At 45.0% G+C, this 23,100-nt stretch overlaps 1 protein-coding gene across 2 annotated transcripts; it reads left to right on the top strand.

Annotated features, from left to right (window-relative positions):
* The first annotated feature begins 878 nt into the window (after positions 1-878).
* On the top strand, positions 879-21,987 carry LOC104035667 (hexokinase HKDC1). Of its 2 annotated transcripts, XM_075717245.1 has the most exons (19): positions 879-976; positions 1,478-1,677; positions 5,590-5,752; positions 8,308-8,456; positions 8,547-8,666; positions 9,453-9,548; positions 11,442-11,541; positions 12,184-12,367; positions 12,933-13,088; positions 13,851-14,084; positions 14,797-15,101; positions 15,410-15,558; positions 15,647-15,766; positions 17,485-17,580; positions 17,671-17,770; positions 18,761-18,944; positions 19,642-19,797; positions 20,571-20,804; positions 21,470-21,987. In XM_075717245.1, the coding sequence occupies exons 2-19, from the start codon at positions 1,615-1,617 to the stop codon at positions 21,612-21,614; spliced, it is 2,754 nt and encodes a 917-aa protein (XP_075573360.1). In that variant the 5' UTR covers positions 879-976; positions 1,478-1,614; the 3' UTR covers positions 21,615-21,987. The 2 variants fall into 2 exon arrangements, with proteins under 2 accessions (XP_075573360.1, XP_075573362.1); XM_075717247.1 differs by lacking the exons at positions 879-976; positions 1,478-1,677 and having other exon boundaries at positions 5,602-5,752; positions 17,674-17,770.
* Positions 21,988-23,100: the final 1,113 nt, after the last annotated feature.

A 23,100-nucleotide genomic window follows, 5' to 3' on the forward strand; every position in this document is an offset into this window, starting at 1 on the left:
TTCCTCGTGATCAGAGGCTGAAAAAATGTAACCTGTGACTGCTCCTGATGCCCAGCAGAGCTGTCTCCTTCTGATCCATGCCTTCTTGACGGGCTGTAGCTGCCAGGACTGGGCAGAGTCCTCTTCCTGAGACTGGTGCAGAGTATAGAGTTGAGAGTTGTTTTGTGTGTCTGTGGATTGTACTCCTGTTCATACAGCCCAGCATGACGATCAGTCATGCTTTTTTTACAATAGCATGAGATTGTTGGGTCCACTTTAGTCTATGAATTGATACAGCCTGAGATCCTTTTCTGCTAACTGGCTGCTTCTGCCCCGCTCTGGATCTGTGCAGGCAATTTTCTACTTCTGCTCAGTAGTTCTTTGTGTTTCCTTCCCCCTCTTCCATCTCCCTCTTCTCCCCCTGCCCCGAGGCTGTTTTTCTAATTTATCAAAATAATTTTCAATTGTAATCTTGTTCTGAAAAATTGTCTGCCAGTGCAGTAAGTGTGCTCAGTTCCAGCTGAAACACTGAACAGTAATTGGGGGGGAAACACACTGAGTGTAGGTGTAGTTTGAGGGTGAGCCCTCATGTCACCATGACAATGCCTTTTTTTTCTTTTTTTTTTTTTCTTTTTTTTTGTTTCTCTTCTTTGTGTCAACATTTCACCCAATTTCCTTTGGGTGATGTTTCCGTAGTCCATATCGCTTGATAAAATGACAAAATCCTGGAAACACTTGTGTATTTGGAATGAACTTTTAAGAGTAATAGTTAAAGGCTCTATCAAATTCAGCTCTGATGGTGTAAGAAAGCCGCTCTTGCTGTCGGCACTCTGTGCTGCCAGTTAAAGCCATTTATCAAGTGAGGCAGTCAGGTAAATCTGTCCCCTCCTCAGGTTTTGCAATACTGAGGGTCTGCATTGGTCTGAAACTGCGCCTTCAGGAGGGGTGAAGGGAGAATAATCTGCACAAAACCTCTCTGCTGGAAGTTGCGCAAGAGGTATTTCAGCTGGGGGCAGGGGTCTGTGTGTCTCTTCGCTCCTTTACACGGCTGAAGCTTAATTGGAAAAAAGCCGCAGATAAGGGTGCGCTGTGTGGAAGCAGAGCAGAGTTAATTCATGCAGAAGAGCTTCTCGTAAGTGGGAGCACTGAGCAGAGGGAAGAAACCTCCTAAAATCCTCTCTAACTTTCCAGATTCCTTGCAGCACTTTGTTGCACACTGTGCTGGTGGGAGCTTGTCAGCCCCCGGGGAACGAAGCGGGGCAGGCTGCATAGCAACTGCATTGCGAAGTGGTAACAATTCCCAAGTGGGGTAGTAACAAAATCGATTTTTCTCCCCTTCAGCTTGGCAGCTCTCCAGGTGCCTGCTCTGGCACAATGAAGTGTGTAGCTGGGGAGGGAGGGACTTTGGGTTGATGGGAGGGGGTGATACAAAGAGACAGAAGTTTAGTCATTGAACTGGTCACACTGGATGGATTTATTTCTGGACTCAATTTCCCAGGAACTCCACTATCTCACCCTGGGGGAAATGCCTCAGCTGAAGTTTCTCTAGCTCCAGCTTCGTGAATAAAGACCTGTCGCTTTGGAGTTACTCACAGCAGCTCTGTCACTCCCGACTCATCCATCTGCTTCAAGAAAATGTTTGCCGTCCACTTGCTAGCTTTCCATTTCACAAAGCTAAAAGAGGATCAAATAAAAAAGGTAAGGTGCAGCGTTAGCTGATTCCTATTTTGAGAACTGTGTTGCTCAGATACTGTGGGGTCTGCAGTATGTAATGCAGACTAGGTAATGGCGTTATCTACTAAAGCCATACAGCCAAATGGGGTAAGAAGCATTTGGACCCTAAACCATCTGACGAGTGTGAAGATAGGTCTGGTTAGTGCTTTTCCCTGCACAGTTACAAGTTCTCTTCCAGTAATGGAGCAAATGCTCTTCAGTAAGGAAAAGTGGTGCTTAAACTTTGTCTGGCGTGGTGTGGTGTAGTCCAGAGGGCAGAAAGGAACCTCTTGCTGAATTGCTTTGCAAGTGTAGCATGAAGGATGGGATTTCTAAAGCTGAGTAGGAATTCGAGTCACTCGCATTGTAGCAGGGGTAGGGAAAACTCCTGGGGTCTTTGGGCCGGGGCTTCTGGGACTCAAGAGGCAGTTGCAACCTAGTGTTGGTGTGGGAGAAGTGCCTGTGCCTCCTCTCTGGTTGTCCAAACCTGGCTGATCACTGATGTTTATAGATGTGACCTTTAATTACAGTCGGAAAAGCTCAAGATGGCCCAGATCTGAAGGTGTCGGTACTGGGAGTGAGCTGCCAGGGTTGCTCTTCCCTAATTTACTTTCATGGCCATGCTGTAATGGGTTGATGGCTCTCCATCATAAGGCCATGTGGGACCTGTAAGCTTCTTGGGTCAGAGGTCCTCTGGTTTCTAGACATGTCCCCTGCGGGTCCTCTGTTCTGGTGTCTCCGTTGAGTGCTTTCTGGTGGCCATTGCTGCCAGGCTCTGTCCTCTTGTTTTCCAGCCAGCTGGAGGCGGGGCTGTCCGCAGGCGCGTGGCCGTGCAGGACATCCAAGGTCCCAGTGGGTAGATCCGCCTGCACCACTGAGCTCATCAGTAAAGCGAGTAACACTGGCTTGTCTTCTCTGTGCCTTTGCTTAAACACGGAGTGGCTTGTTCTTAGCAGGGCTTCTTCCACTAATTCTGCCTTGAAGAGAAGCGTTCCAAGAGAGGTCCTGGTATCTCAATGGTCAGATGTCTCCAACTCTGTCTCTCAGTCATAGCCCTTTTATCCCCAAGGTTTAATATGATCAGAAAGGGGCCCCAATGCCCTTTCCTTGTGTGAGGATCTGATCTAACATCTCTCATCTAGACAGCACTATTTCTTCCTACTTTTTTACCAAGAAAGGGAAAGACCTTATGGAGCAGTGCTTGTGTGGAGTGGACTCTTCAGAGAAAGGTCCAGCGTAGCTGAGGGAGGAATTCCCTGAAGTGGGGACAGTGGAGAGGAGGGGGCAGAGGGATTCTGGCAAAGCCATTTAAAAAAATTAAATCTTTCTGCCAGGTGCAAACTAGCCCTGCCTGAAGGCAAGAAAACATGTGCTCTTTAGAGATGTCTTTTAAGAAGCCCAGGGTAGACTGTATGGAGCAGAGGTGATTTCTCCCTAATTAGAAAAAAGAATGCCTTCCTACCTCTCCCTCTCCAGGCTTATTTGCTCTCTGGTGGCAAGAACAAGAGTCTCCCTGCCATGAACAGTGCTGTTTCCATAATTGAGGCAAGACACTTAAAAACAAGGACTGTCCTTGTGCAGTGGGAGGGAGGCAGCGAGACAGAGTTTGGAGTTGCATAGCCGGGCCGTTCCTGTGTTTACAAGCAAATGGTACGTGAGCAGGCCCTTGCTCTGGTTGTAAATCAGTCTAGAGAGTCAGCCGGCTTTCCTGGGCTCTGCCTTATCGAGTTCCTCGGAGAGGACTGTCTCCTCCTATGGCTGTAGGTAAACAAGGTGGGGAATGCGAGTCCTGCGGGGAGCAGGGAGCTAGTGCGTGTTCTCTGCAGACAGGCATGGTCATTTTTATGACACTTTTGTTTTTTTCCACAGGGACTTCTGTCACAGGGTTATTTGGGTCTGTGTCAGAGTGCGTGAGTGCTGTATGTCTCCATACAGCAGTGCTGTATGTGCAGTGCTCATGCTTGGGCTGAGGTGGTGGATCCTACACAGTGATGGGGCCTCAGAAAAGCCTTGGAGGAAATCAAGTGTTTGTGCAAACAAGGGCTACAAAGAAAGATCTAAATAATGGCCTTTTCAAGGCACAGCTGTATCCAAAGGCAGCTGCTGCTCCTTGCCAATTGCAACTTGTAGTTTAAGACTCTCCTCTGTGTGTGTATTTTTTGCTGTTAGATAAGTGCTGGATTTACTTTCAGGGTCCTGGCTCTTCAGGTGGGTCATTGCTGACCATCAATTTAAAATGGGACTGTGAATAGGTAATTAGTTTGTGCCTCATTAATATAGGTGGCCAGTCCAAATCGCAGAAGAGGCCAATTTATCTACAACCTGCCTTCTCCTCTGTTTAAACAATGCTGCCTTTTAAATCCTGCCTTGTTGGTGGTGGGACTTGTTTTGTGCATGTTCTCCCAACCCTCCATACCTCCCTATGTAAACGGGACTCGTGAGATGCTCTGAACAGATAAAGCAGCGTAATAAGGTAGCCCATGGTGCAAGAGCTGAGCGTCGGTACTAGTGAAGCGTTGGAAGCTGTCCCACCTCTCTCCCCTGCCCACCACCTGTGGCCCTCAGTCTCATGTCATGGGGAGTAGGATGTTAAGACTGATTACCCTCCAGGGGACATCCATCCAGCTATTTGGAGCACAGAATTATGCCTGCATCATGTTTGTTCATCCAGCACCGAAGTCTGGCTCCCCAGTGGAAAAGCATTTGGATGTTGACAAATTCTTATTTTGCTGTGTTACTCCTTTGTTGTACCCAGCTATGTAGTTTCTAGGCCACCTTACAGCTGTGTATCCAGCCCTGCAGGTAAATGTCAGTCCAAGCAGAGTGTGGTCCTGAAGAAGAAAACCTTAAATTTTGCCCTGATGAAGCTGTACAGAAACACTTACTAGCTTCTCTACCAGTTTATCTGAATGAGTGTCTGCTACTTCAGAGATGCTTTTGATTCCCTTTAAATTCAACTGGCTTTTATTTTGATGTATGCTGCAAGTTATAGACCCTTAAGAAAGGATATTGATTGCACCCAAAAATGTCTTCTAGGTGTAATCCTATAATCAGAAGAGAATGGAGGGCAGAGCTGTAGTGAGAAAAAGGGTTTGAGCTCCAGCCTGGCATGCCAACAAAGTTAATTGTCTGTGGAGTGAAGCAGTAGCTGAATAGCTGTTTTCAGGTTGTGGCTGACACTCTTGGGTACTGATGGCATTTTCTGGACCTGACTCAGAGGTCAAATTCTCACCAGGTCAAGAAACTTTGCAGTTCTAGTTCATTACATGTATAGGAGCAGAGGATGGTGTAAAAACAGCTTGTCAGGGTCTCAAGCAAGCCTCATGGGCTTATGTATGTTGGCAAGTTACCGAGCCATCAGAAAAGATGGCTAACTTTTTGACAGTATTTCACCAAGGCTTCATTAAACAGTTTCAAAACAAAGTTTTTGTAAGAGTAGATGTTCCGATGACGTCCTGGAGCTTGTTTGCACTGATGACCATGGGAATTCAGGTGCTGAGGTCAGAAATGAACTTGTAGAATCAGAGGGGTGGGGTTTGCATACGTGGTATGCTCACTTTCAGTTTGTTACATATGTGAAAGGAATTCTTTTGTCTCCTTGGGATCTGCGGGTGGGAATGAGCATAGTAATTCTTGTCCAGCGTAATGCAGGGATGCTGCTGGAATTGGAGTTCAGGATTTTCAGATCCTTCATGCCAAACTGCACCCATCGTGGTTAAAAAACTAGTGCAAGTGGCTAGGAAGTTCCTGCATTTTCTCTGCTTGCAGAGGTAAAGGAAGCCTCTCCAGTACAGATAGGAGAGTTCTTCTGTAGTGTGAAAGCAGTGCTCTTCCCAGGCAGCTGCTGAGCACGGAGGAGCCTGCATGCCTCCCGAATAACACCTTTCATCTTTCCAGGTTGACAGGTACCTCTATCACATGCGTCTCTCCGATGATGTCCTGCTGGACGTGATGGCTCGCTTCCAGGCCGAGATGGTGAAGGGCCTGGGGAGAGACACGAACCCCACGGCAACAGTAAAAATGCTGCCGTCATTTGTGCGCTCGCTTCCCGACGGCTCAGGTGAGTTCCCCCTGCTCCATCACGGCGGTGCTGGTTTAGGAAGATGATGGGTTGCTGCCAGCACTCAACGACAGCACGGCAAAGACACCAGGCAGCCACTGGCTTTGGGTTACTGCCTATCTCATGTTGAGAAAGCAGGTGTGTATTGAGGAGACAACAGCTTGGGGGAGTGCTGGCAGAGGGTTTTTTTCCCTGCACCAGGTGGATTTTGACCTAGTGCTGCTTGTTTGAGGAAAGGACCTAGTAAGTGCTCAGAAAACAGCCTCTTTCATCTGCAAATGTGCCTGTACCTAGGGCAGGCCTTGCTGCAGGAGCTGTGGCTGGACACGGCAAGGGCAGCCTCTACAGCTCAGACCCTGCAGTGCAGTGTGCTGCAGGTGTGGGGATGTGGGCAATGCCGTGGTCCTGGCGTTCATGGAGCTCCAGGGAAGGCAGGATGCTGCAGTGAAACCCCTCAAATTGCAAAGTGGCAGCAACGTTGCGTTCTCAGAGCTGTGATCCCCTTTTGGCTTCTGATGGCAAACTCTGCACTGCTTTCTCTCTTGCCCCAAAAAGTGATCTCCTCCTGCCCCTCTTTGCCTTCTGCATTGGGAGAATCTGCTTCTGGATGGGGTCTGCCAGGAAACAGCCTGCTCTGCTGCTGCAGCTGGATCCTTGTTTCCAGTTGCCCCTGAGGTTTAGAGAGGGAGAAAGTCCAGTGGTGTCCTCTGGGAGGATGTGAAGGGAGGTAGGATCTAAGAGCCTGTCTTGTTTGGAGAAGTGTGCACATCCAAAATGACTCTCCTGGCTCATCTGGCTCCCAGCAATGCAGGCTGACAGAAAATGATGTTTTTTCCAGGTTTAGCCAAGCCTCTGAATTTGTGCAGGACTCTGTGTCTGGCCTAGGTCAGGACTCTGTGTATAACAGCTGTTCATGCAGAAAACTTAAAAGAAATGTTTGCTTTGTACCTCATTTCCGTGGGACTTCATTCCTTCTGAAGGTAACTTTCCTACAATTAAATGAGAAATAATGGCTTTGATGGCCTAAAGGGAACATTTCAGGCTAGTCCCTTGAAATGAGTGATATCTGAGAGAAATTATCTACAGACCCCTCAGAAACTGCCTGGCTGGAACTGAGCACTCTTCCTTTTGCTGCTACCTTCACCAAAGATAAAGAAATATTAGCTTAGCCCTTGCTAGCTCTGTGACCATTGCTGGTTCTGAGGTCTTACATGACACTGACCCTGTCCTGAAATTGCAGGGTGCACCTATCAGGAGACTTGGAAAATTGCATGTAGTGTCATCACTGTTGCAAGACTTCATGTTTCTCAAGGCCAGCTTTGGACAATGCTCTCCTGGCTTGCGTGACCTTTCCGCTGTGTCAAGGACGTGCTGCAGAGTCAAGTTGGGCTATGTCTTATTGACACAAGGCCTGTTTTAAGTATCACATTGATTTTTCTATTTTTGCTTTCTTGCAAAGTCTTTCTTGGTTATTTTGTTTCCAGACAAAACTTCCAGCAGGTTTAAACACCTCAAACTTGCCTGCATTTTCCCATTTGCAATAGCAATGAACTTTCAGATTTTACAGTGCCCTCAGTGTTGCTACCTGAAATGACCCATATGGAGGATCATCAGTTTTTAATCATTAAGGAATTAATAGTCTGACAAATGTCACAGTTTACTGAGTAACCCAATTTGCCTCCTCACCTTTGTGATATTTGACCATGGTATTACAGGTAGAATTTTGTGCTTCCTTCCCTTTCAGGGCCAGAGTTGAGAAAATTTAGTCAGGTGTTATGGACTGTGGAACGAAGATCACGCAAGGCCACGCACATGTCACTACATTTTCCTTTGGGGAAGGGCCTTCTCCTGTGTGTGGGATGAATAGATAATTGCTTTAGCAATTTAGCAATTATTTTTAGCAGCGAGCCCAAACTGTCCTGCTGTCTGAGGTCTCCTGCTAGAGAAGAATGTGTTTGAGCTACGAGTGCTGCCGACTGAGAAACAGGATGGTGCTTTTGCAGAAACACCTAATAGCATTTGGAAATGCTTGCGTTGGTTGACTTTGAGTGGCAAATTAGGTCTTGCCCCACTTGGAAGTTGGCTTCTGCATAGGGCCAAGTCTTAACATGGGGCTGCAAATCCTCCATCCCTTACTGGATGTAAGTAATGCTCTCAAACTCCCATTTCTCCACATTTCAGGTGTACGTTTTGCAGCCCTTGTGTGCTCTGGTTGGCTTTGCAGCTGCTTTGGGCCTCTCTTGCTGAAAAGCTTATCCCTCTGCAGCTTGAAAACATGCTGCTGTGGAAGGAGCAGGCTGGGCAAAACCAGACTCCTAAATAAAAATGAAATTAGCTGCCGCATAGCAAGCTAACAGGAGGGACCTGATCCCTTTGCTTAGGATTGCCAGCTTTCTTGGTGATGCTCCCAGGCCCATAGGATAAGGACCTGCCGTGATGGGGCAGGAGAGCCTGTGGCCGGGGTGAGGCAGGGGCCCTGGGCTGTGGCCTTCAGCATGGCATCTGGGCCATGCTTCTCGGCCATCACTGGTGACGGTTGCCGACTTGTGTTGCAGAGAAGGGTGACTTCCTTGCTGTTGACCTGGGTGGCTCCCAGTTTCGTGCCCACCGGGTGAAGGTGTTTGATGACGGGAAGCAGAGCAGCCAGCTGGAGAGCAAGTTTTACCCTACACCCAAGGAGGTCATACAGGGGAACGGAGGCGAGGTAGGGCGCACAGGGTCTTCTGCGGTGGTGCTGTGCTTGAGCGCGTGCTTGCGGCTGCAGCCTGACTCTGTCCTCTCCTTTCTCATGCAGCTCTTTGATTATGTTGCTGACTGTCTGTTAGACTTCATGGAAACCAAAAACCTGAAGCATAAGAAGTTACCTCTTGGATTTACGTTTTCTTTTCCATGCAAACAGACCAAATTGGAAGAGGTAAGATGCAAAAAGAAATACTATTGGCAAGCCTAGCTCCTTGCAAAACCCAGAGAAGCTATTGCATGGGACTGTTACCCTGTGGCCTTTTTGTGGGGTCATGTTTACACAGCTCTCTGAAGAACGCGTGGATGACCATTAGCATTTAACTAGACTTGACTACTGTTCAAACACTCATTTCCGATCTCAAGGCAACATGATCTTTAAGCTAAAGCTATCCTTTTACTTAATCAGTATGTGATTCCATAGTAACCACATGCCCTTGTATGAAGACTGTTAGAGTGTAAAATGCATACTTTTGTGTCCTGAAACATGTTTCTTTTTTAATCACTCTCATTCAATTTCTTTTTTCCAGTTGATTCTAAATAGGAAAGACCTGTAGCTGAGCTGTTTGAGAGGCCGTATGGGGAAATGAAGGGCCAGTTGCAATTATTTTGTGGCCTCTTTTTTATTTCTAGGCATCTGTGCTTTGGGTCCCAGTCCTGCAAATGCTTTGTGCTTAATGCTGTTAGTTTGTGATGAGCATCAGTAAAGCCACACATGCTTTAAACAAAGCACAGGGAGATGCATTTGCAGGATTGGGACTTTATAACTGTACCTGTTTAGCTGTGTTTGTACTGACAGGCACCCCAAGGTGAGGTGTTCTGTTGTGACTTATTTTGGCCCACATTTTAATGCGTGGAGAGACATAGTGGGCTTCTCCACAGACTTTAGTTTTGGCTGTCTTTGTGGCCAGTTTGTATGCTAAAGTTGGAGCTTTTTGGTCACTGGACTGTTACTTTGCAGGGGGTTCTTCTTGCCTGGACGAAACACTTCAAAGTTCGAGGAGTTCAGGACACAGACGTGGTCAGCTCTCTGCGCAAGGCCCTCCAGAAGCATAAGGCAAGTTCTGTACCTGCAGGAGGTGAACCTAACTGACCCCAGATTGTCCTCCTGGGAGATCAGCTGTTGGTTTGTGGGTTGTTTTGGGAGTTGTCAGACATCCTTCAAGGACAGCCAGTAACAAATGTCCAGCATAGCTGTGTATCTAGTATATAGGGCTCTCCCTCGGACCTGAAGCCGTGGAAGGGGACATGCAGCTGCAACTCAGGCTGCCCCAGGTCAGTCTAATAGTGATGGCAAGTGCACACTGATAAACCGAGCTGGCCGTGATAGTGGACCAGAATGGCCCCACTGTCTGTCTGAACTAAACCGAGTCCGTTGTGAACCTGTTTGGTAAGATGTGGATACACACTGTGTTTTGTAGCCTGGCTTGTGGGATGAAGGTTGGGAGGGGGGAAGCTATTGTCTGAGATTGGCACGCCTAACTCCACCAGGGCTTGCCTGTCCATTTCAGTCTGTGCGGTGGAGCGATTGGTGGTAATTTTTAAGGTCAGCAGTAAGACGTGATGTCGTGGTTTAGCCCCAGCCAGCAACTAAGGACCACGCAGCCGCTCGCTCACTCCCCCTACCCTGATGGGATGGGGGAGAGAATTGGAGGAGTAAGAGTGAGAAACACTCCTGGGGTGAGATAAGAACAGTTTAATAATTGAAATAAAATAAAGTAAAATAATAATAACAACAATATAATAATAATAGTAATAATAATATACAAAGCAAGTGATGCACAATGCAGTTGCTCACCACCCGCTGACCGATACCCAGACAGTTCCCGAGCAGCAATCGCTGCTCCCCGGCCAACCCCCCCAGTTTCTATACTGCCCATGACGCCGTATGGTATGGAATAGCCCTTGGGGCAGTTTGGATCAACTACTCTGGCTGTGCCCCCTCCCAGTTTCTTGTGCGCCTGGCAGAGCATGGGAAGCTGAAAAGTCCTTGACTGGCATAAGCGGTACTGAGCAACAACTAAAAACATCAGCGTGTTATCAACATTCTTCTCCTGCTAAATCCAAAACACAGCACTATGCCTGCTGCTAGGAAGAAAATGAACTCTATCCCAGCCGAAACCAGGACACGTGATTAAATCTGCCCTTGAACTAGTGTATACCTTTGAATAACATTATGTTTTAATATTTTGGAAAGCCTTGTTTTTCATGTTTGGTGCTATTGGTAACGTCATCTAAGAAATACAAAGCATCTTTCCATACCTTGACATCTTTGTAGTAAAGAGGAAATTCTGTTTTCTCACATAGCAAAAATCCAGCCTTGATTTTGGTTCCCTTCTTTCTCTGCTTCTTGCTGTAGTTAGCAGGAACAAAGGATCTGAGACTTCCTGGGTGAAGTCTGGCCCTCTGCTAGTGTTGGCATCTGAGTTACAAGAATCCTTTGATAACTTTGATTTTACTTTATCAAGTTACCTCAGTGTGAAAGGAAAACTGCACAGCTTTGATGGAAAGGCTTTTTACTTGAGTGTGATATTGGTGCATGGTCTTGTGTTGAATAACTGCATTTATGTATGTATATTTTCTGTCCCATTTGGTGGGATCTGCTCAGGGGGTACGACATTATCCTAGCATGCAGCCCATAAGGACAGATACACAGGTGCTAGCATATCACAAAATTCAAACGGATAACATGTTGCTTTTCTGGCAAATGAGGTTGGATTGGGGAAAAAGAAATCCAGCAAGCAAAGATCCTGGCTGGCCAAGCACTTGAGAATTCAGAGATGCTTGTTACTTTACAGGATTGTGGCAATAGTGTTATAAAAGGAAGTAGCATGTCTTGCAACTGAAGAGCTTTCCTGAACCAGGCCTTCAAAGGACGACCTGGGGAGTATGTCTGCATGGAGGCCTTCTAAGCTTTTTTTCTGTTAATCGCCCATCTTTATGCTATTAGGACGTAGATGTTGATGTTTTGGCACTGGTCAATGACACTGTGGGAACCATGATGACTTGTGGATATGATGACCAGCACTGTGAAGTTGGACTCATAATTGGTAATTTTTTCTGTTCACTAAGTAGCTTTCTTTTCCCCCTCATTTGTTTAATCCTAACAAATCTGGAGTAGAAGGGAGTGTCCCAGTACAGGAAGCAGCAGGAAGAAAATAGAAAAAACAGTGGTCAGATTTTCAAGCCTGGCTGCCTTCTGTAAAGCAGCTGTTTTTATGCTGATCACATTGCCATCAAATACCACAGTCCCCATTTTGTCTGGGTTCAGTTGTGACCAGCATACTAAACTTTTCTGCTGACTGTATAGAAAATTACTGTCTGTCTGTCCAGAGAAAGCTGAATTCCTCTCACGTCTGGTAGTTAGGATCAGCTATGCTTTCCACAGCATCTCCACTTCATGCTCCATGGTGGCGTTTTTAAGGCACGTAGAAGTACATTTGGAAAAGAAAAAATGTTTTTAAACAGGTCAAGCCTTAGATTAATTTCTGGTATTTTTCACTCACTCTGAAATGATTATTTAACAAGTGCAGGTGGCTTGATATTAGCATCCTGTACCACAGGGTTATGTATTTATATTTTCTTCCAAAGACAATATATTGACTGATTCCCAACCATGTGAACTTAAAACAAACAAAAAGCAGACCTGGGACAAACAGGTAATTTATCCGCACTGGCTCCAACACGCACAGGGACTGGCACCAACGCATGCTACATGGAGGAAATGAGGCACATTGATCTGGTGGAAGGTGATGAAGGGAGGATGTGCATTAACACAGAGTGGGGTGCCTTTGGAGATGACGGTGCTTTGGACGACCTCCGCACAGAATTTGATCGGGAGCTCGATCTGGGATCTCTCAATCCTGGAAAACAATTGTAAGTGACTCCCTGGCTGATTTGCCTTGGCAGTCTGAGTTCTCTGAGTGAGTTTCCAGCGTACACCAGGAGCCCCTTTGGAACAGGAATCGGGTTGAGTGAACTTGAGTTGACTTAATCCTGGTCCTGTCCTATCCAGACCTTTCCATTGTGGGAAGGGTGGATACGTTTCTCACCTCCCTGCCTCACAGGCCAAGGGGTTGCTGCTGCTGTTGTTAATGTGTCATTAAAAATATGTGGTTGCTCTGTTGTGATGCTGTGGAGGGGTGAAGAAGGAAGAGGAAGGTAAACAAAGGGCATATTCAAAGCCTGGTTCATCAAAACTGCTTCTACTGGCTGAGCTGCTCGCAAGTCCTTTGAATATTCTCTTTAATCACTCAGTTATGTTGAGAGGCTGTTGCTGGGTCCCAGGACTCAGGATGGCATCCCATCTACAACTTAGCCCCCAAACCCCTTTTGTATGTGCTTAAATGTGATCAGCCTGCATAAGAACATAAGTTGCTTGAACTCTTCATGGCTGTGGAAAGCTGGTGAACACCTGTATCCTTCCTGTGCCCCATTCCAGGTTTGAGAAGATGATCAGCAGCCTGTATTTGGGGGAACTTGTAAGACTTATTCTCTTAAAAATGGCAAAGGAAGGTCTACTCTTCAATGGGAAAGTGTCAACAGCTCTGCTTACTAAGGGCAAGATCGAAATGAAACACGTGTCTGCAATGGAAAAGTAAGAACCTGCAGTATGCTGTTTGAGGGTGGCTGTTAGTCTTTCACAAGCACAGCAATGATAATTAAGGTGTAATTATAATCTGTGAGTACTGGGAACAATCCTGAACAGTTTTGCTTTTGCCTAGGAGAAGAGTTGATCTTTCTGTAAGTAGGAATTGGTGGAAGATAAAGTTTTAGCAAAGTACCACAATAGCAAATGTGTTGTTAACCATCACAGGTGCAGGTTGTTTAAATAACCTCTTTGGAGACCCGAGTACATGGGATGATTGTTGCAGTTTTCAGTTTCTGTGTTGTGGCAATACTGGGGTTGTGGAGAGGTAGTACAGACTCTGGATCGCCTAATGGATGACTACATGGAAAACTGACAGATTCTGGTGTTTTGAAGAGGAATCCTGGTCCACATTGTTACTCCAGGAATAATTTTCTTTGTTGTATTGAGTGAAGCTGTACATCTATTCCCATGCTCTCTTTCTGTGGACTAAATATTTTATCCTGTTCTCTTCTTGGCCAGCTAATTGGTATGTCTCACCAAAAACTGAACCCCAGGAAGCAGCTTCTTAAAAGTCTGGTCTCTTCCCCAGGTACTTTTGGGAATAGTGTGTGAAAGACATTACTGGTTTATGGGAACCAATTATGATGCTGCCTGATAGGTTGCGCCCTGGTCTTCTCTCATTTCTTTTTGAGCCAACATGCAGGTATTGATTTACGTGCTGCCTTAATATCCTTGCATTAGATGATGTATTCTTTTGTGTTGGGGCAGATATAAGGAAGGTCTGAGCAACACAAAAGAGATCCTTACAGAGCTGAACCTGTTTCCCTCTGAAGAGGACTGCATTGCTGTTCAGCATGTCTGCACCATTGTTTCCTTCCGCTCGGCCAACCTCTGTGCTGCCGCCTTAGCAGCCATACTGACTCGACTGAGAGAGAATAAAAAACTGTTAAGGATGCGAACCACTGTTGGGATTGATGGGGGACTCTATAAAACTCACCCCCAGTAAGTAACTGAAGAGGATTTGGTAATTGCTGGCCACATGTTGATGTTGCAAAGAGTCTCCATCTGCATATATGTGTGGCTTTTCAGAGAGCTGCTGGTTTTGCTGCAGGGTTTGGTGTGAGATCTGGTAGAGTGTGGAGGATCAGACTGGCTTAGTTATTGCAAAGCTGTCTCAGGAGCTTTAGAACTTTGGGTGGGGTGGGAACAACCTGACATGTGGGATAACGGTGTCTGGGGAAGAGCAATTGATTCCTCAAGTGACTCCTGGGCCTCCAGGGCACTTGCAGTTGACTGTGGGTTTTTTCTTTTTTTTTCTTTCTCCCCACGCCCCTGCCCCATTTTTGAACCTATGCTTTCCTAAACTGGAAACTTTCCCAAACTGGATGGAAGTCTGATTCCAGATGGAGACTCTTACCCTCTGTTTGTGATTGTGACTCTCCACTGTTGCCTGGCTTTTCTCCATTGTCCCTCTCCATTGGCGCTGCCACTTGTTTAGAGGTATCTTCATGTTCCTGTAAGTGTACAGGTTCTGCAGAATAGCCAGAAATCAGGATCATTGTACTCATCTCCTAGACCAGTTTCTGACCTTGTGCTCCTCTTGACTGCACTTCAGCACTTGTGCTATTTGATGCGTGCATGTATTGGAAGCATATGTGAAGTAAACCATGCATGAAATGCCTGGAGAGTCTAAGGAAACTCTTTGTTCCTGTAGGTATGCCAAACGTCTGCACAAGGTGGTGAGAAGGCTGGTCCCAAACTGTGATGTTCGGTTCCTCCTCTCTGTGAGTGGCAGTGGGAAGGGGGCTGCCATGGTCACAGCGGTGGCGTACAGGCTGGCTGCTCAGCGCAAGCAAATCGATGCCACTCTCGCACCTTTTCTGCTGTCACTGGAGACCCTCAGAGAAGTTAGGAACAAAATGAGGACCGAGCTGGAATATGGGCTAAAGCGAGAGACACAAGCCAGTGCCACAGTGAAGATGTTACCCACGTATGTCTGTGGGACACCAGATGGAACAGGTGAATTCATTTCGTGATCACCTGGAGGTGGTGCAGGAAAGTTGCTTGTCTGTTTTCCAGGGGGCATATGCCACTTATTCTGGCAGATGCCAGCGTGATTTAATTTGGCAAACTGGTGCTTCCTGCCACATAATCTGGCTGGCCCTTCAGCCCAACGCTAGCAGACTGATGGTATAAATGCCATAGGGATCAGCGTGCTATCTTTGGCACAGATGAAGTTTCTTGTGGATGTGTGGCAGAGTATGCCGTTCTGACTGGCAAACACCCCATGAGAAGCACCAAAATGAAATATCTTTCTTCTCTTACAGAGAAAGGAAATTTCCTTGCCCTTGATCTTGGTGGGACAAATTTCAGGGTTCTGCTGGTCAAAATCAGAAGTGGGAGAAGAAGATCAGTGCAAATGTATAACAAAATTTTTGCCATTCCTTTGGAGATCATGCAAGGGACGGGGGAAGAGGTAATCTCTAGTGAATGTTTAACTGATCCAGCCAAGGCCTATTGCATGGGATTACTGTGAGATTTATAAGCTTTTTCTGTCCTTCCAGCTCTTTGACCATATCGTCCAGTGTATAGCAGACTTTCTGGAGTATATGGGGATTAAAGGTGCTCGACTGCCTCTGGGCTTCACCTTCTCCTTCCCGTGCAGGCAAGCCAGCATTGACAAGGTAAGAACTGCAACACAGAATGGGTCAGGTGGCAGCTGTGCATCATGACATCATTTTGGCTGGGTGACTTGTTGGTTTGGAGATTGCAAGCAAAAAGCTATTCTTCTAAATATTTTCTTCCAAATAGGACTTTACAAGGTTGACAAGACATAGATAGATACATGCAAATAAGTCTTCGGAGAGAATATTTCACCTGCATTATGGGGATTTTGTTACTCTACTGTGCAAATTAGTTGTGTTTCATGAGAAAGTTATCATCCTAGATGCATATGGGAAGGAGAACTTTCACCTCTTGTATCTGATAAGAGATGGGTGTTACTTGCTTTTATTCTATAAAGATTAAGCCCTTATGATAGCAAAATGACTACATACTTTTAATAGCCCAGGAATCTCTTATGCTGTCTTAACTCTTCAGTGGCAAGAGAGAACAGATGGCTCCTTCTACTTGCCCAGCTACAATGCAAGGGTGTTTTCCTAACTGTGCCGTGCAGCTCTGACTGTATAACTTCTGCACTACGTTAGCTTCTTTTTGTTGAGTGTCAGTAGGCAGAACTGAGCTTGCTTGTTCAGCTTGGAAGGGTGGGACCTCTCAGATTTGTTAATTTGACATATATGTCTTACTGACAGATGTCATATCTTCATCTTTCCAGACCTGATATAAGAAACAAATTAGAATAAAAAAGGTCAAATTCAGGAAGAAATAGTTCTCAATCATTCTGATACATTTCCAAAGAAGGGCGGGGGAGGTTGTGCTATTTAATTCTAGTCAAATATGTAGGATATTGGGGAAATGAGAGACTGCTATTTTATTGAATGTTTTTATGTCTTGGTGGTTTTCACAATAGCTTTTAAGTCTAGAACCTAGTCTACTCTGTCTCAATTTTCAGATCACCGTTTAGAGTCTAGCAGTAGGACTGGGCTGTTTGTGGGGAGAATACTCAATATGCCTTCCAAACCTACAGCATATTATTTAGGTCTTGACAAATGATGAGGATACAAATTCCACATCAGTGGTGGTAAACTGGGTGAAACACATCTGTGTCAGGGTCCCATAGGATGTCACCCTGTGTGTTTGATCTCTTACTGTTGCTAGAACTTGAGGTTTTTCAAGAGCAGCTTTTTTTTCCCAGTTTCCCTCTTTTTTTTTTTTTCCCCTTTTCTTTGTTATTTGGACAGAGACTCCAGAGCCAGTTACCAAGTGGGAGGCTAATTCATGTAACCTGGAAAACTACTTCTGTCAGGCCAGGTCACTGTCCAAGAAGAAACAAATTAGCATTGCCTGGAGTAGTAGGATCATAGCAAGTGTCCCTCAGTAAACGAGCCAAAATTTAACAGTAGATGTTCATTAATGTTTAATTATTTATGGCAAAAGCATTTTTTTATAGTCTTTGCCACCCAGATAATGCAATGGCTGTGTGCACAGAAGAAGGTGATATGGGAAGGTGTTCCAAATGAGAAAAGAGCATTAGAAGGCACTGAGTCGTCAGTGTCTTGATAAATAGCTGAGTAAATCTGAAGTCACTACCATCAGCAGTTGAGTAACAAAGATACACGCGCACACGCTCTGTACTAGACACTCACAGTAACCTGTCCAGGGAAATACATTATTTAAAAGAAACAAGCGGGGGGAGGCGGGTGGAGACAAGGAAAGACTGATGCTTGCAACTTCCAGGCTTCTCTCTGTCTTCACTTATGGTTTTCTTCCTCTTCTGTTTCAGGGAACACTTGTGGGATGGACAAAAGGTTTCAAGGCAACAGACTGTGAGGGGGAAGATGTTGTTGATATGCTGAGAGAGGCCATCAGGAGAAGAAATGTGAGCTATTCTTTTCTGCTCTTTTTGGTGTATTTAATGCATACTCCATCTTTCTCCGGGACCCACTACTGATTGTGACTTGTGTTTTAGGAGTTTGACTTGGACATTGTAGCAGTGGTGAATGACACTGTTGGGACAATGATGACGTGTGGATATGAGGATCCAAACTGTGAGATTGGCCTTATCGCAGGTACAGTGATATTGAAGTGACCACTATAAGAAGAAAGCATATATGCAGGTGCTGGGCTTCACACCCTATTTTGGAATTTGTAAAATGTCTTTTATTTGCATTTGATATATGGTGTTACTGGTCACTCGGAGTTCTTGGCAGATTTGTATGGTATTTAAAAGAGAATGTAACAGCACCTGTAGCAGACAGGATCCTGAATCTGTTGGGCTTTTGATCATATCTCTGATGGTGCCTAGAACAAGTGGGTAAAAGAATATGGGAACAGTAGATATAGTATGAAGCCTCATTTTGGCAAGTGTATTGATATTTACTGTGTAGCCAGGCCTTGGAACAGGAAAATATTTTTTAAAATTTGAATGAATTCTTTTTGGGCTTTCTAGATGATTCTCCCAGTAGATCCCTCCAAGTTTTCAGCCAGCAATACATCTAAGCATGTAAGATCTGTAGCCCCAGCTGGAAAATAGACTCTTCTAGCTGGCTAAGTGCACGAGCTATCTCCTTTTGTTTGGAGAACTGATCTTTATATTAGTTAATGTAACCCATGTTGCAAGTGATGAGGCCCTGTTCACCAAATAATTTCAGATTTGGGAACTGCTTGACTGACTGCTAGGCTCTTGGCAGGGTTTGCTTTTGGGAGCATGCTGTCATGCAAGATGATTTGTGGTGCATTACAACCAGACTGGCAGCAATGACTGATCAGCGCTTGCCAACAGCTGCCAAAGCCATTTCTGACCTGTGACAGAGTCTTCGTTCCTCTACGCTGAGAATTTTCTGTGCAGGACCCATTTTACTTGGTAACGTTCTGTTGTCATAAACTACAGCACTCTTAGCATTACTGGCTAACACTTGCTTCTCTAAGATATGGAGAGATCTTTGAAATTTGGGATATGGAGAAGAGAGCTTTTAAGATGACAGCTGCAGTCATCTTCCATGTGTTTCAGCTGCTATTTCACTTTTTTGGCTGAAGCCTTGTCATTTCTTTTTTCCTAGGAACGGGCAGCAATGTGTGCTACATGGAGGATATGAAAAACATAGAAATAGTGGAAGGGAATGAAGGAAAAATGTGCATTAATACAGAATGGGGAGGATTTGGTGACAACGGCTGCATTGACAACATCAGAACAAAATACGATAAAGAAGTAGATGAAGGCTCACTAAACCCTGGGAAACAGAGGTAAATGTGATGGTCCTGGTGCTAAGAGCCTGATTAAGTCAGTCTTGGAGACACTGGCTGCTTCTTGAAATTTGCTTGATGAATGAATAATCAGAAAGGAAATTTTAATATTATATTTCTTTTGTTGCATGGTAGGTAATGCATATATCCAGACAAAACCCAAAGATGTACATTGTTTCTGTTACCACAGCACTGTTTTCACCTTAGGGCAGTTACCAAACAGTGCAGCTGTTAAGATTTCCCTGCAAAGTGTAGGCCTTTCTGTGTTCCTCCTCTTGGAGTGTTTTTTCGAAGGTAAAATACAAATCATGCAAGGGATAAACTGAACTTTACCATTCTGTTTTTGGTAAAGACAGCATTGATTACGTGTGACTCCCTGGTGAATGCATGGGGGGGACAGGGAAATGTTTCGCTTCAGTGTGGACACTGGCTTTAACACTATTTTCTGTTTAATGTTGCAATTTTTTTCCTAGTTCTGTTACCTTTTAATATAGGTAAATATATTGTAATTAATGTTTGCACTTGAAGTCACTGCAACAGATTTTTGGTGCTTAAAAGATGGAATTCAGTTGTTACTGCTCTGCAAGGTTTTACTGCTTTTTTGAGAATTGATAGGGCATGTACATACCACTCATGTTAAACAGAGCTAACATGTCATCTCTTTAAAAGCACATTTTTTTCTTTTATAACATAACAGGTATGAAAAAATGACCAGTGGAATGTACCTAGGTGAAATAGTAAGACAAATTTTGATCGACTTAACCAAGCAAGGACTGCTGTTCAGAGGACAGATCTCAGAATCGCTCCGGAAAAGAGGCATATTTGAAACAAAATTCCTATCTCAGATTGAGAGGTAAAGTTGTTAGGTTTACGTGCTTTAAATCCTTCAGGTCTTCTGGGGCCTCTAGAAAATAACCTTCTGCAAGTGTGTGGAGCCTTTTCCTTCAAGAAGTCAATTATAGTTTTGTTCTTTTTACACCTCCCCACCCTGTTCCCCCAGCCCCAGAATAAAAGCCAAGAACTAAGGAACTGGGAGAGTTCCAGAATTATTCTGTAATTATATGAACTCTTACTTCCTGTCCACACAGCTGTGTTATCTTGGATGCCTTAGCCATCAAGCATGATTATACTTGGAGTGTTTCTTGTAGGACTTAAAATAGTACTTACTTTAAAAAAAAAAAACAAAAAGTCAGGGATACATGGAAACCCCATGAATATGTGCTTGCCTATGTACCTGTGCATGACTGCAACAGTCTTCCAGGCTATTTGAAACCCTTTCTACTGTTGAAAACCTTGGAAAGTAGTGTCTCAGCCTTGAGATCAAAAATAATAGAGTCAGGTGGCTGATCTGGCTCAACTCCCTCATGACTTTGGGAGTTAGGTGAATAACTACTGTTTGTGCCTTCTGGAAATACAGTCTAACACAGCAAAGGGCATGCCAGGAGCAAGTTTTCAATCTGAATCCAGACTGGAATCTGCCTTAAAACAATTGGTGAGTGTTAAGAGTTGGAGAAGTGGTCCCATTTCCTTTGAATCATGGCAGAGTCTCAGCTGTAAGACTTCATTTGCATGCCTGCCCAAGCTTTCTCTAATGCCTTGCTGCTGCATGTGTTTCCCTCTGCGCAGTGACCGGCTTGCTCTCCTCCAAGTCCGACGAATTCTGCAGCAGCTCGGCCTGGACAGCACATGCGAAGACAGCATCATTGTGAAAGAGGTGTGTGGAGCTGTTTCGAAAAGAGCCGCCCAGCTCTGTGGGGCGGGACTGGCGGCTGTTGTGGAGAAGAAGAGAGAAAACCAAGGTGTGGAGTACTTGCGAATCACCGTTGGAGTAGATGGGACTTTGTACAAGCTCCATCCACAGTGAGTACCTTGGTACCGCTTCCCTTTGCTGTTTGCTTATTCCACTGTGAAAACATACTAAGCTGTACCAGCTTTCTGCTGAGATGGTAAAAGATGAGAAGGGATAAAGATCTAACATGTTTCCCTGCATCCTGTCATTTCCCTTGCCTAGGCAAAGGTTCAAAAATTGCAAAGTCAAGTCCAGTTACCGCTGGGAGGCTATTTTCTCTGGGGTGCTGAGCGAACTTACTCTTCTAATACTTATTTTCCAATGTTTTGGGGGATTTTTGCAATATCTGGGGGGGATTTTTGCAATATCTGGGTGTCCTAGATGGAAAGCTGTGTTGAGTGTTTGGAGTTGGGTCATTATTTTGTGAGCAAGCCCTAGAAGTAGATGCATTAGCTTTTGAGTTGGGAGAAGAGAGACACCTCCGTGATCTCTAAAGGCAAGGGGGGCTTCTGCCATCATGCTGAACAAAATTAAAGTGGAGAAATAGAAATTAAAATCTGATTGTGTACAGAAACTTGCCTCTTTCATGAACAGGAGGGAAAAGAAACAGAAAGGGATGTTGTGGAGAACCAGTGGAAGATGTTGGCTGTGGTTATGGTTCCTTGATATTAGATAAAGATCTCAGACCAGAAAGCAGCTGCTAAAATACTCTGTTCTTCTCTCCCTTTCCTTTCAGTTTTTCTAGGATCCTGCGGGAAACAGTGAAGGAACTGGCACCTCAGTGTGATGTGACTTTCATGCTCTCTGAAGATGGCAGTGGGAAGGGAGCTGCCCTCATTACTGCAGTAGCAAAAAGATTGCACAATGTTGGCCAGAAGTAAAAATGAGAGGTCAAGTCATTTCAGCACTGCCAGGCGTGTGCACTAGAGATTTGCTGAGCGGTGATTCAAGATAGCTTTGCCAGACACCAGTACACAGGTACCTGTTTTCAGGGAGCAGCTGGTTTTTGACCAACCAGGAGTGTGGATTTTTGTCCTTTGGTAACTCGGATCAGGCGTTTCTGCTCCCCACCGGCATTATGTCTTGGCGTACCGCAATCTACTCAGTTCTGTACTTCCTGCAATGAATTTATAATGCATGTGGGAGACTGAAAACAAACAAACCAACCAACCAATCCAGCCAACCAAACAAAAAAGTCAACCCCAAATGTGTCTTTTTACAATGGCTTAATTGAGGTACTGTACCACAACTGAATTTATCACCAGTTTCATAGGATTTCTGTGTGTTTTAATTTTGGCTTGGCCTGGCTCAAAGAATATTGAGATCCTGGTGTTGCACATATCTAGGGGACATGTTTGTTCAATGCTTCACAGGTTTTACAATAAATCTGCAAGTAAAATAAATTCATGAGCTTTGGTCAGTCATGCTCCCCCACCACTGCTACATTGGTTGCAAGTGTGTTGTATTGTAAAACTTCCCTGAGGACAGGAGGCATGTTTAATAGGTGAATGTAAAGGAAAAAAACCATGATTCTACAAAATATCTATTTGTATCAAAATATATTAGTGCATTTGAGCGCACAAAAACCTAAACCAACGCTGGATGGATTCTGACTGTGACTGGTTCTTTTGATACTGGGGGTAAGAGAGGATGTAGAAGCAGCTATGGAGTCTGCTATGTCTATGTCAGAGCTACCTAGAGAGTATCAAATCTGTTCATCTTTAGGCCGCCAAAATAGCTGTGTAGAGAGAAAAAAGTCACCTGAATTTCTGAAATTCTCCTCTTTCTTCTCCCTCAGTTATCTCCTTGCCTGTTCATGGGAGGTTGTTCCTCCCATGGAACATGTGTCCATGTTCCATTTTGTGGAAGGGAGTTTATCCTTGTTTTTCATTTTCTGTTGCCTGCTGCTCTGCCTCTCTGTAGTCTATTGTAAATAAATCTGTGGTGCTGTAAGCCTTCGCTTCTCTGTCTAGTGCCTCTTCTGAGTTGTGGGAAGAACATGTAGACAAGTGGGAGCTTTCTTTAAACCTGTCTATAATAGTACTCAGCAGCAGTGCAGTTATGATGAAGGTGGCTTGTGGGTAGGGCCTGCCAAATTGCAGCCCAATTTGTCTGTTTCTCAATACTGATAAAGCACCATTTTATTTGGCAGTAGCATGCCCAAAGGCATGCAAACACCAGGAAAATAACCCGTGCCCTCCTGTGACCCAGTGCCCCTCACCTCAGTTACCCATCTCGGAATAAACTGAAACAATAATATGGTACAGAGAAGCAGCAAATCTGTAGCCTGCTATTCTCTGTCGGAATAAACTGAAACAATAATATGGTACAGAGAAGCAGCAAATCTGTAGCCTGCTATTCTCTGTT

Source organism: Pelecanus crispus, chromosome 10, assembly GCF_030463565.1.
Source record: "Pelecanus crispus isolate bPelCri1 chromosome 10, bPelCri1.pri, whole genome shotgun sequence".
Taxonomy (NCBI): Eukaryota; Metazoa; Chordata; class Aves; order Pelecaniformes; family Pelecanidae; genus Pelecanus; species Pelecanus crispus.

What these genes read in the sequence shown, in the direction of transcription:
- LOC104035667 (XM_075717245.1), top strand. Translation starts at nt 1,615, where the DNA reads ATGTTTGCCGTCCACTTGCTAGCTTTCCATTTCACAAAGCTAAAAGAG. An exon ending in AGGCCCTCCAGAAGCATAAG is followed by an intron (nt 9,549 to 11,441) that starts GCAAGTTCTGTA and finishes TTATGCTATTAG; the next exon opens with GACGTAGATGTTGATGTTTT. An exon ending in CTCAATCCTGGAAAACAATT is followed by an intron (nt 12,368 to 12,932) that starts GTAAGTGACTCC and finishes GCCCCATTCCAG; the next exon opens with GTTTGAGAAGATGATCAGCA.